This window comes from Brassica napus, chromosome A5 (assembly GCF_020379485.1).
Source record: "Brassica napus cultivar Da-Ae chromosome A5, Da-Ae, whole genome shotgun sequence".
Taxonomy (NCBI): Eukaryota; Viridiplantae; Streptophyta; class Magnoliopsida; order Brassicales; family Brassicaceae; genus Brassica; species Brassica napus.
In genome coordinates this window covers 11263654-11276300 of record NC_063438.1, presented here as the reverse complement: position 1 = coordinate 11276300, position 12647 = coordinate 11263654, and the positions used below count along the sequence as shown (strand labels likewise).

Sequence of the window (12647 nt, the reverse complement as noted above, 5' to 3'; positions counted from 1 at the left end):
TTGAGGAGTGTATGAAGGTGTGGTGATAGTTGCGAGTGCTGATGGTTGAGAAAAATCGTGGTGATGGTTGAGAAGTGAATGAAAGGGTGGTGATAGTTGAGAGAAATCAATGCAAAAGTGAAGAATCAATGCTAGAGTGAAGAATCAATACTATACTGGTGATAGTTGAGCAGAAACATAGATCAAAAGTGAAGAATCAATGCTAGAGTGAAGAAACAATTTATAGTGAAAGAGTTGTTGCAGTTCCATAAGTGAAAAACATAGATTATATAAAGACACATATTTTACAATGTGATCGGGTACATACACCCGTGAGTACAAAATAGAACCCGTGGGTACATACACCCGTGAGTTCAAAACAGAACCTGTGGGTACATACACCCAGTAAAGCCGCTGAAGTTAAAAGAAGTGTAGAAAGATTCAAAATTCTACACTCACCCGTGAATCAAACAGAGAACCCGTGACCTGCAAACCTGCAAACCCAAAACATTTTCAGCAAATATCAAATGCAATCAAGTTTATATCAAGCATTATCCAACAAAAAAATTAACTTAAAAAGTTCATATGAAATGCAATTAACCTACTGACCCTATCAAAGCATTTCACAAATGAGTTTATTTTTAAGAGACACTTCTTGTGGAGAAAGTGTAGCTTCAGATTTTGCAAGCAAGCGATCAAGGATTTTCTGTTTAGATATAGTATTTTTGGCAGCTAATATGCTCTCTATCTGATCATAAGCTGCTTCATTGGTGTGCTTCTTGCGTTTGGCTGCTTTGCTTGCCTTAACGCCAGGAGGCCTATCATCTTGGTCCGCAGGAACCTCCTCAGCCGGTTCCTTCCTTTTCTCCTTTGCACCATCTTTCGACAATGAATGTGATCTCCATTTTTGATCAAACCTAAGCTCCCTCCAACAATGCTCCATACTGAACTTGACATGATAGTCGTTAAAGAAGATGTCATGGGCAGCCTTCATGACATCATTCTCATTTTGCCCACTCGCTTGCTCCTTCACCGCGGCTTCATGGCTTCCAACAAACTTGCAGACCTGCTCATTAACCCTTCCCCACCGCTGCTTACATTGACTCCACTCCCTAGGAATGGAGCCAATGAGCAGAGGACTAGCATTGACATACTCCACTATGCGCTTCCAAAACGTGCCTGCCTTCTGCTCGTTACTCACGATTGGATCTTTGCTGGTGTTCAACCAAGCACTGATCAAGACAACGTCTTCTTTGGTTGTCCACTTACGCTTTGACGCCGCTTTAGGAACCTCAGAACACCCTAAGTCTATGGGTTGACTGCTCTGAGAGACTAGTAGGTTAACCAACCCGGGAGAGTTATAGTTAAAAGGATCCATTTAGATTTTAGATAAATGGGTTTAAACTTTGGTTTGTGTTTTCAGAAGAAGATTGCCTATGATTTTAAACTAGTTTTGACCTTGAAAGGACAAAAAATTAAAGTGGGTCTAACCACCAAACATTGATTAAAGTTTTTAAAACTACAACTACTACACAGACTGTATTCAATAAACATCAAATCAGTTCTACCTCAACTCTACCTAGCAGTCGAATTGATTACACAACCAACCAAAACACAAGTACACGGGCTTCACACTCAACCATTCATCAACATTCATTTCAAATTCATCTCAACCTAGTACACATAGTTCAGTTCAAATGCAACTATAACTAGCACTCGAATTGATTAAGCTTGAGTGTTACCTTTTTTCAGTCGAAGCATAGCTTCTCCAAGTGCGCGACCTGCACTGAGAGGTTATAAACCTGCCCAGTGAGGTTATCAACCTCCCGATTGAGGGCTTTAACCTCTGCCTGGACATGGAAAAAACAATCACAAATTGTTAGTCCGTTAATAGAAAATTAAGGAAAATATTACAAATTTTAAACAAAAAAATGGAAGTCACATTACCTCCAGCCTCTCAATCTGATAATTGACCTCCGGGAGTCCGTTGATCACCAACTCAACCTCCTCAAGACGCTTTGTGAGACGTTCGATATGCTCCTGGACACCAATCACCCAAGGCTGACGGTAATGAAACCCATCAGCCTTGTTAACCACAAAACACATGTGAGAATCTGGTTCGAAACTCAATTAAATGGAAATAATTAAATTGAGAAGAAGCGCTTACCGTGTAGTTTTTGCAGGTGAAGAACCGCTTCCCAGGAAGAGTGTCGTAGTCGTCCTTCCCCCGAACTTCGTCAATGATTCTCCCTCCGCAGGGACACCTCGTCGGAATCCCGTATTCTGAATCTGCCACGTATCCTTGCATGTTGATCAACTCCGTCTGCCTCTTTGTCTCTCTACTCTCTTCTGCGGGATCCATCTGTACCAGAAAAAGCAAAGATTATAACAAAATAAACGGTAAACCGTTACCCCAAACTCGATTTGGAACCCTAAGTAGAAACCCCCAAATCGATTTCAAATCCTCAAGAAACGAACCCTAAATTGAACCCGCATGGCGATTATTAACCCTAAATCAAAACCCCCATATCGATTTTGAACCCTACATCAAAACCCCCAAATCGATTTTCAATTAACCGATAACCCTTTCGACCCCAAATAGATTCTATGAAACCGTAAAAGTAGTTGATACTCACCTCAGATCGTTTACGAGAGTCTCCGACGTCGATTCAATCGAGAAATTCTCCGGCTGTCGCGTCGCACGAGATATCGCCTCCCACAGAGAGAAACCCTAGCTTTCGAAAAAAGGAGAGAAAATGAATCATCTCACGCGTAACCCTATTTTTCTCCCTCTCGACGCGAAAACACGCGGCCAATGCCTGTCCGACGCGTGGCTTGAACCCGTATCATACGGGCTCACTCCAAAGAGACGGATCACCCAATTAAACCCAATAAAACATTACTTTTAATTTTCCGGGTCTATGACCCCAAGCCCATGAACTCCTATTAATCCGCTAATGCGGATGCTCTTATATATTGAAATATTCATAGTAGAGAAAAATTAAGAGTATAGTTATTTATATATTGATGTGTGATAATTCGGTTCTGATGGATATATTTTTGTAACAAAGTATTATAAAAAGAAGTTATCTATCAGATATCAACTGAAAATGTGTTCATCGCTTTAATAACTTAAAATAAAAATATGTAGTTGCCTTTAACGTTGTCGACAAAAAAGTTTTTACTAGATTGAAATTTTTAATAAATCATTAAGAATAAAGTTTTTTTTTTTTAACTTTCAGTTGAGAATAAAGTTGTAAACATATTGAGTTATGTTTAAATAAAAGTGGAGAGGTAAGTGTTTAAGTCTTTAAGAATTGTCATTATGCTATGTTTTTTCTTGATATGTAATCTGAAACCAATTTAAAGGTGTCACTTATACTTTTCACATTTAATTTACGTCAATCAATTCATATGTTTTTCACCAAAAGATTAAATTACTTATTTGGATAAGTTTTTAATCTATTTGGAATTAACATCTAATTTGACCTTTCTTTTTGAAACACAAATGTTTTCATTAACTAGAGGGTGAATTAGTGAAATGTACATAGTAGTTGTCTTTACCATTGACGACAAAAAAGTTGTTACTAGATTGAAATTTAAAAAAAAAAAAAAAAAACTTTCCGTTGAGAATAGAGCTGTAAAAAACTGGGTTATGTTTAAATATTAGTGGAGAGGTGAGTGTTTAAGACTTGAAGAGTTGTCATTTTGCTATGTTTTTTTCTATTTTGTAGTCTAAAATTGTTTTAAATGTTTCACGGATATTTATCGCATTTATGTCAGTCAATTCAAAATATTTTTGGCCAAAACAGTAAATTAGTTATTTGAATAAGTTTTAATCTACTTAGAGTAGATTTCTAATTTGATCTTTCATTGAAACACAAATACTTTCATTAATTAGAGGATGAAGTAGTGAAATGTACATAGTAGAAAAAAATAAGAGTATAGTTATATATTAATATATGTGTGATAATTCAGTTCTGGATATTCTTTTGTAACTAATTATTATATAAACGAGTTTATCTATCAGATATGAATTGAAAATGTGTTCATTTCTTCAACTTAAAATAATAAAATATGTAGTTGACTTTACCCTTGACAACAAAAAAAACTGTTACTAGATTGAAATTTTGAACAAAACGTTAAGAATGAAGTTTTTTTTTTAACATTCCGTTGAGAATAAAGCTGTATATGTTTAAATAGTAGCGGAGTGGTGAGTGTTTAAGTCTTTAAGAGTTGTCATTTTGCTATGTTTTTTATTGATTTGTAGTCTGAAACCGTTTTAAATGATTCACTGATATTTATATAGCATCTCAAAAAAAAGTACTATAAATTCAAATATAGAGTTTTTTCTTCTCCAAAATGAAAATTAAAAAGTTCAAATTTAGAGTTTTGAGAAGTGAAACTTCAAATATCACTACTCAAAACTTTAAATTTGAATTTTTATCTTTTTATTTGCAATTTGATCCTTACAATTAATTACACATCACTTATTATTATTAAGTATTTTTCGTTTATCATTTTATTTCTTAAAAAATTTATACATCATAAATATTTCAAATATGTTTTTATAAATTCAATTTTGACACATAAAATTAAATAAATAAAATAGAATTAGACAGCAAGAATATTACAAAAGAAACTTAATAAAAAGAACTTTTTTAAAATATACATAAAGATATAATTATTACACAAATTTAAATATTACAAAAACACTAATAGTCTGAAGTTTAGTTTGAAGTTTTGACAAATATAAATAACATAGTGTAAAATATAAATAATTTTGAAGTTCAGTTTGAACTTTTGCTTTTGGAGAAGAACACCTTGAAACTTCAAATATAGAGTTTAACAAACTTCAAAATATAGAGTCTTTTTGGAGATGCTCTTACGTTAGTCAATTCAAATGTTTTTGCCAAAACATGATTGAATAAGTTTTTAATATACTTGGAGTTAACTTTTAATTTGACCTTTCTTTTTTGAAACACAAATGGTTTTATTAGTTATAGGACGAGTTAGTGAAATGTACATGAATAAAAAAAATTAAAAAAAAGCTATATATTGATATGTGTGATCATTCGGTATAAAAGTGGACAGCTTTCTCTTTTCCCGTGCGTGAGCTTATCAATACAATGTGAAATATTATACTAGAGAGAGAGAGAGAGAGAGAGAGAGAGAGAGAGAGAGAGAGAGAGAGAGAGAGAGAGAGAGAGAGAGAGAGAGAGAGAGAGAGAGAGAGAGAGAGAGAGAGAGTATATAGATTCATTTATAGTATATGTTTCCCAAACTGAATAAAACATACTTCATGCAAATCATTGTCCATATTTCCTAAATTCGGGATCACATCTTCATTGTAGCTTGATAAATCGTCAAATTGTAACCATTAGAATGTTTAGCTAATAGAATAGAACCCAAAAAAATTCAAAAGAGAAGAAACATAATTAATTTTTCATTCTATGTTTTCCTAATAAAATAGAATAGTACATCATAATGTAAGTGTTCATCTTCTCTAAATGTTCACATTCCAGTATCAGTCAAACTAGATGAACAGTTTGATAATCAGCCTCATGTATTGATCATTGTGGGGATGCAAACGACATAAATGAATCTACCACTGACCTTCACGCGATCGACATAAACGAAACCCCCGCCGCTCTCCGCCTACCATCACCATTGTTTGAGCCTTCATCGCTTCAGTTTCTTCTCAATTACTCATATTTTGTTTAGTACAATCTTCTGATGCGTCATATATGATGTCCATTTTCTATATACTATATTACATATCATATCATTTAAGTTGCTATGTCCATTTACTCATTATAGTATTTTAGAGGTTATAAGTTGCAATTTCTCTTAATTAGATAGGGTTCAAGAAGAATAATTTTAAAAAATAGTCTTATTACAGAGGAAAGCCTTGCTAATTGATCTGCAGGCTCGTTAAGAGATCTAGGAATACACAAAACCCGATAAGTCGAGAAGGATGAAACTAAATAGAAGATGTACAAGAGAACTCCAAAAGGTTCCAATGATCCTTGGTTCTGGTTGATAACACAAACGAGCACTTGAGAATATGATTGGCACCAGCTACATGTGAGGTTGAGAGACAGTTCATGCAGTAAGGCACATCTAACCGCGAGAGCCTCCGCCGAGGGGAGACGATGCATGCAACTGGTAGATGGAACCTCAATTTATCTCAGATGAATGGGTATTAGAGAAGATCCATCGAATGCCTGCTGAAGAAGAATTCGCTTTCAGGCCGAATCCATGTTGCCTATGATGGAGATCGAAGGATCATGTTGAGATGGTGGGGATGGAATTGATCGCATGACAGGCTGTGATTGATTGAGTTGGACCCTTTCCCACTCTCTAGCTGCATGTTCTTCTTTGGGGAAGATGTCTCGAGGGGAAGAGGCTCTTCTTGGAGAAGAAGTTGGTTATGAGCACACTAAATGGCCCAGTAAAAGATATTGGTAGACAGTCTAAGCTGTGTCAAGTCGATGTGACTGAGCGATGCTAGAAGTGAAGTCTGAAGGAGAGACACTGGTTCAAAAGGAACGGTGAAGACCACTGACCTAGGTTCCAAACCTCTTGTGCAAAGGCACACTGAACAAGGAGATCTAGCAGAGCTTCATGTGCACCACATCTGCAATCGTTCGTATTAGTGAGAGAAAACCTCTATGTGTAGACTATCACCAGTGGGTAGAGAATCTTGTGTCACTTTCCATTGGAATAATTTATCTTAGACATGAGATAGGAGACCGAATAGTTTCTTCCAATCTAAGGGTTGCATTCCCGAGAGTGAGGTCATTGGTGGGTTTCATTCCCGAGAGTGAGCTCATTGGTCGGGTCTTTTCTAAGTTGAGGGAGTAGTAATAAGATTTTGAATGATTTCTGCGGAACCCATATAAATACTTTTGTAAAGCCCTGACCATCCATGGCTAATGATCCTTCCACACCCGTTCATTCGGCATGTGGGCCACATTCCGTGCGACGGATGGTGTGTTAATGTTTTGAAGGCTCAAACGTCTTGTTTACTAACCTTGAAATCACCACATGGCATTTCCCCGTGTTTTGGTATTACTTTTACGATATCGCGATTCACTGCCCGATAGGTCACCTATTTTTCTACTACTCTAGCTCAAGCATGCTTAACTATGGAGATCTAAACGAATGTGTGCCGGAAAAAGATAAATGCACTTTGGTGCCATAGGTAGCCAAATCAATTTTTTAAACTTTTCCACAAACTAGGATGTTACAATTCACCCCCTCTCAAAGAATGCAATGTCTACGTTGCACTTCAAGATTGTTACCCATGTTAGTGTGAGCCCTCACAGGACTCCACATTCGGTTGGGTTTGGTTCTGATACAATTTCTAAAGCTCCGATCGCCCACAGCTAATGAGCCTCCCACACCCGCTCACTCGGCCGTGGGACACATTATGTGCGACAGACGGTGCGTTAGTTTTTCGAAGGTTCAAAGTCTTGTTTACTAACCCTGCAATCACCACGTGACGTTTCCCTATTTTTTGGCCTCACTTGCACGATATCGCGAATCACATCTCGGCTCAAGCATGCTAAACTCTAGAGTTTTAAACGATTGTGTGCGAGAAAAGATAAATGTACTTTAGTGACATAGGTAGCCAAATAAATCTTTTTAAACCTTTTCATAAACCGGGATGTTATAACTTCCTCTGATCCTAACAAACTGCGACAAATGCTCAGAAGAATGTGTTGGGCCGGCAGTATCGGGAACAGTTTATTTATACGAGGTGAACTCCACTCTCTGGTTTCTCTTGATAAAATTTCTGAGACTATAATGTCATGATCTTTGATTTGAATTGGTCCAATAGGTTTGAGATTGGTGGTTGGGAGAATCCAAGTGTCCGTCTAGACATTCTTAGATTTGCCATTTCCGATGGCTTTCCTAGATGGCTGAGTATGATTTCTTGTCCTAGGAATATGTCTTTCCAGACATGTGAGAAGGAGGAGGTTATGGAGATGTTAAGAAAAGAGGGACTGTGGCAATATTTTTCTAAAAAGATGCAGGAAAGTAAGCAATTAGAGCTTGTAGTTAACCTCCGCACAATCTTTGCCACGAGGGCATGGTTGAAAATCTGGATGTCACAAAATCACAAACCTCCTAAGATCTTGGGTTTGGTAAGAGGGTCCCAAGAGACCCATCAAATATTTTTAGTTCCTTCTTTTGAGTTTCACCAGAAACTAGTGAGTATTGACTGTATTTTCTTGCACAGACATACATGTAGTTGAAAACATGACAAAGATTGCAACATATTAGCCTTCCATGCCATGTACCAATTGATGGATCTTTGCTTTATTCTATCCACTGTATATGCAAACAAGTCTTTCTTCTTTCTGTCAAAATGTTCAGGTAAACATAGATATTTACATACATCTCCTTCTTTCTCAATTCCAAGATGAATATTTACCCGAGCTCTCACCTCAGCAGGTGTTTTGGCTAAGAAATATATAGTTGAAGCATTGATTATTTGTCATTAGGCTGACTCATACTTATGCAGTATTTCCATTAAGTTGGAGCATCTATGAGGGTTGGATTTGATGAAGAATATTATATCAGGCAGATGATTAATCTTAAAGATATGTCTTGAAACCCTAAATCAAAAAGTGTACCATACAACTGAGATTTTCTTGCAGATATCCAATATAACTTTTCAAGTATTTTTTTTTACAAAATAGCATTTATCAAATTGTAAGAAATTAAAAAAAAAAGAGAGATATTTTCAAATCTACAAACAAGAACCAAACAAAATGACAAAATAATCAGTTTATAGTTAAACTAGAACAAAAATAGTTATGGTTCATTTCATTTCAAATGAATATATCTTAAATTAAAATATCCCAAATAATGAGTAACTGAATGAATCCAAATTCTTATACTAAAAAGTAAAAACAGAGGTCTAGTTAAATTAGTAACATATTATTATTTAGAATATTTGTATTTACTTTCATGCATATAAATTACAAATAACTCAAAACTAATGAATAAGTGAAAACCATATATTAATAATCTATTACTATTTAGTTATATTTTAATATTTATATACGTACATGAAATTTTAAAATATTCCCAGTTATGTTCACTATGTTTTCGAAATTAACATATAGCAAACTATACATAATCTAACGAAAATACATTATAAATCAAAATACAAAATCAAACTAAATGAAAGGTAAAACATTAATCTGATTTTAGCCTATTTAGAATCATGAAACAAGAATGATCTAATTGCATATATATAAAATGTCTTCTTTAACTTTATACAAATTATACATATATATATATATATATATAAAATATCTTCTTTAACTTTATAAAAATAAATTACATTAAAATGAATTAAAAATTATAAAATTGAAAATGAAATATCAAACAATTATGATCGTTTATATATTTTGTAAATATTATATGTGTACATGAGAGCCACCTAGTATTTATAATATATATGATATTCTGAGTATATTGGCGATATTAGGCATGTTCGTCTTAAAGCAGCAGCAACTGACGTCAGTGACAATAAATAAAGTTACGACGGAAGTAATTTTACATTATATCAGCCGTCGCGTCAGTCGCCAAAGATCGATTAGAGACAGGAAATCGGAGTTGCTGCTGCTGTTATTTCTAGTGTTGCATCTGCCGGTTATTATTGTCTGTAGCGACTGAAAAAAAAAAAAATCTCTTTTGCCGCGACTGTGATGTATTTGCCGTGATCAGAGATTTTATTTTGAACCGCTGCCGCTGTAGCAGGCGTTTATTAAACGACCAGGCCTATTATCAGTTTATTATTGCATTAGTCATTCTTGGCTAAAAATGAGATGAAAATATATCCCTTGAAAATGTGTTTAATTTTGCCTACAAGAAATCCTTTTACTAGTTAAAATTTACCTTTGAATCCTTTCTTGTCAAATAATTCTCGAAAATTAGTAGATAATTACTTGTTTATTTTACTTTGATAATATGTGACTAGAATTCGTTAGTATCCGAATTCTTGTGTTATTCTACTTTGATATTATGTGACAAGAACTCGGTCAAAGAAGAATCTGAGAATCCATTCCTAGAAGTCGTTGGTTAAAGATCTCCGGACAAATCGACCTTTTATCCTCGGCCTTTTGTCTGCGTTAACCTTTCTAACTTCGTACCTTATCTTCTTCTCAAACAAACGATTCTTGCGTTTATCTCTGTACCTCCATACTCTTGCTTCTCTCTCACTTCTGTTGCTTACTTTCTCCTCCTCTATCCCCTGCCATCAAAATATTTATATGTTCATTTTGTAGTTTTGGGGGTGGATTTGATATTTTGAAACTATGATAACATTTTTTCTCATAACAAAGCAAAATGAGATTAGAAAAAGCTTACTGGAGGAACTAGCTGGAAGTTACTTGTGTTGCTAAACTCATTTTGGTTCCATGTTGCTGTTGTTGGGGATTCTTGTTTATCCCATGCCGCTATAACATTTTCGTAGTTAAGTCTAAGTAACAAGTTCCTCTGCTTTGCATTTTCTTCTGTCTTTGTTGTAACCAGGGTGGGATTAATGTCGTACTCATTCTTGCAGCTCGTCAAAGATTGTTCATGACATGCTTCATCTCCATTGGTTTTACCTTCTTCTTCATTGTAACATAGATCTTCCATTTCATCAGTTTCATGGTCAACGTTGAATTGTCTCATTGTTTCTTCAGAACCATCATGGTTGTTCAAGAAGAATTCCATCTCTATAAATCCCTGAAACTCTGGCACAAGAGAAGTTAGATTCTCATCTTCTTCATTGGTTTCGCCTCCAATCTCGGGAACACGAGGGCCTTCTCTTCTTCTCTCATCATCTACCTTCCCTTGTGGCTTTCTCTCGCAACGGACTCTAGGTGTTCTTGGTTTTCTTCTGAACCAGCTGTGCCAAACCGGCTTTCGTGCCGTTCCTTGAAGCACGCCATTAGATATCTCATTTGTTTTAAGGCAAACTCTGTCGTGTTTTGTCGCCACTTGGTTTGCACGATGCACTGATTCATCACAAACATGGCACAAGAAAGCATCATCGGATGCACAATACCAAACCGCGTGTTTGTTGAGACACAATTCACAGTCTCGTGGCCGCTTGACATCTTCTTGACGCTCTGGAATCATAATTTTTGCGCAAGACGTGACAAAGAGTTAAGAGAAGAAATCAGATCAGAAGTATAGACTTGACAAAAAAATGCGCTACGCTTTATAGAGTGAAAAGACACACAGTAGCTGTTTCATACTTATATTCGTGTGACTTGTCAAGACCGAACAACGAAAAGATCTTAAAAGCAAGAAAAAGGGGACAGTGATGAAGACAAAGGCTAAGAAGCATGAAGAATAATGGGCACTGACAAAGGAGTCTTCTTAAGTTTATATAATAATATTTTCGCTGGGAATAGACAAAGACATCTCCTTTAGGAAAGATTTTTCTTTTTTGACAGCTTTTTTCTTATGTCAGTAAGGAGACATGACTTTTAGCTTAACTACATCTTTGCACTTACTTATGTCAGTAAAAGAGACATGGCTTTCTTAGGTCTTGTTCTAATACATCTTAATATTTTTGAATCTTAATTAACATACTTATACTGAGTAGGTTAATCTTGAAAGTAGTTAATATATAGAGGGGTTATGGTTAAAGTTAGTGTGATTGAGGAGGTAAAGACTTGGTGTATTATTGAAGTGTGTGGCCATACCTATTTTTGTTGGGTTGTACAAAGGGAAAAGACACTGTACTGATGACTTGGCTTCACATGCCGAAGTTGATCCACATATGTGCGATCTTATTGGTCAGACTTGGATTATGTTCTTGGGTGTTTTATGGGTTCTTTATTCTTACCCATTCCTTAAGTTTTATCTTTTTGTTTGTTTGTCTTTTGTTTTCTGACTCATTGTCTGTGGTCCTGTACAGGTCTTTATCACCATTTAACATATGATAACATATATCATCAAAGTTTTTGTACTACTAAGATATTGAGGAAGTTTTAATGAATTGTTTTAAAGCTTAACTAAGAGAATAAGGAGAAAAACTCTAATGACTTGTTTTAAAGCTTTTCGATTGAAGGCAATACAAAAGATGTTTTGTGGACTAATTATTACAATTACTCTTTGTGAAAGTAATTGACTCTTAGTAAGTACAGGTCACAATAAGATAAAACTGCAAACGTAAAGACTTGTAACTATCATGTCACATAAATCAAAGTAGGAAAAAGAAGATACTGCTTACTAAAAGGTACTTTGAGAATCATTATTTTGGAGAACACAGGGACTCAAATGTACAACAGAAAAAAAACATGAAATTTATTTGATAATGAGGCATAACTTAAGTAATTCGAAGAAGTTAGTCCGAGATTAGTAAAGATGACTTATGAAAATAAAGAACAATTCATCTAACGACCTTCTAGGAGCCATTAGCCTCAAAGCTCTCAGTCACCTCACCTATTCCATTGGAGCAAGAAGAAACCTTTTAAAACCAAATAACATCATCAATATCCAAATTAAAAATGAACTTAGAGAAACAAAAAAAAATAAAAATTGAACTGAGAGATCTACGTATAAGCCATAACCATAGTGAAAATTTTGTTTTCTATCTCACTAATCAAAACCTAAATACTTATATACCCAATCCAGTCCAAAACATGTCC

General features: G+C 35.2%; 2 protein-coding genes across 2 annotated transcripts; both read right to left on the bottom strand.

Moving 5' to 3' along the window:
* Positions 1 to 445: 445 nt before the first annotated feature.
* Positions 446 to 1357, bottom strand: LOC106382028 (glutathione S-transferase T3-like). The gene is made up of 2 exons (XM_048778992.1): positions 630 to 1357; positions 446 to 473 (listed from the first exon to the last, which is right to left on the bottom strand). Exons 1-2 carry the CDS (start codon positions 1355 to 1357, stop codon positions 446 to 448), a joined length of 756 nt encoding a protein of 251 aa, XP_048634949.1.
* Positions 1358 to 9919: 8562 nt separating this feature from the next.
* Positions 9920 to 11371, bottom strand: LOC125574974 (zinc finger protein CONSTANS-LIKE 8-like). The gene is made up of 2 exons (XM_048779593.1): positions 10369 to 11371; positions 9920 to 10252 (listed from the first exon to the last, which is right to left on the bottom strand). Exons 1-2 carry the CDS (start codon positions 11125 to 11127, stop codon positions 10067 to 10069), a joined length of 945 nt encoding a protein of 314 aa, XP_048635550.1. The 5' UTR covers positions 11128 to 11371; the 3' UTR covers positions 9920 to 10066.
* Between the last annotated feature and the right edge of the window lie 1276 nt (positions 11372 to 12647).

What these genes read in the sequence shown, in the direction of transcription:
- LOC106382028 (XM_048778992.1), bottom strand. Translation starts at nt 1,357, where the DNA reads ATGGATCCTTTTAACTATAACTCTCCCGGGTTGGTTAACCTACTAGTC. An exon ending in ACACTTTCTCCACAAGAAGT is followed by an intron (nt 474 to 629) that starts GTCTCTTAAAAA and finishes TTGGGTTTGCAG; the next exon opens with GTTTGCAGGTCACGGGTTCT.
- LOC125574974 (XM_048779593.1), bottom strand. Translation starts at nt 11,127, where the DNA reads ATGATTCCAGAGCGTCAAGAAGATGTCAAGCGGCCACGAGACTGTGAA. An exon ending in ACTTCCAGCTAGTTCCTCCA is followed by an intron (nt 10,253 to 10,368) that starts GTAAGCTTTTTC and finishes TTTTGATGGCAG; the next exon opens with GGGATAGAGGAGGAGAAAGT.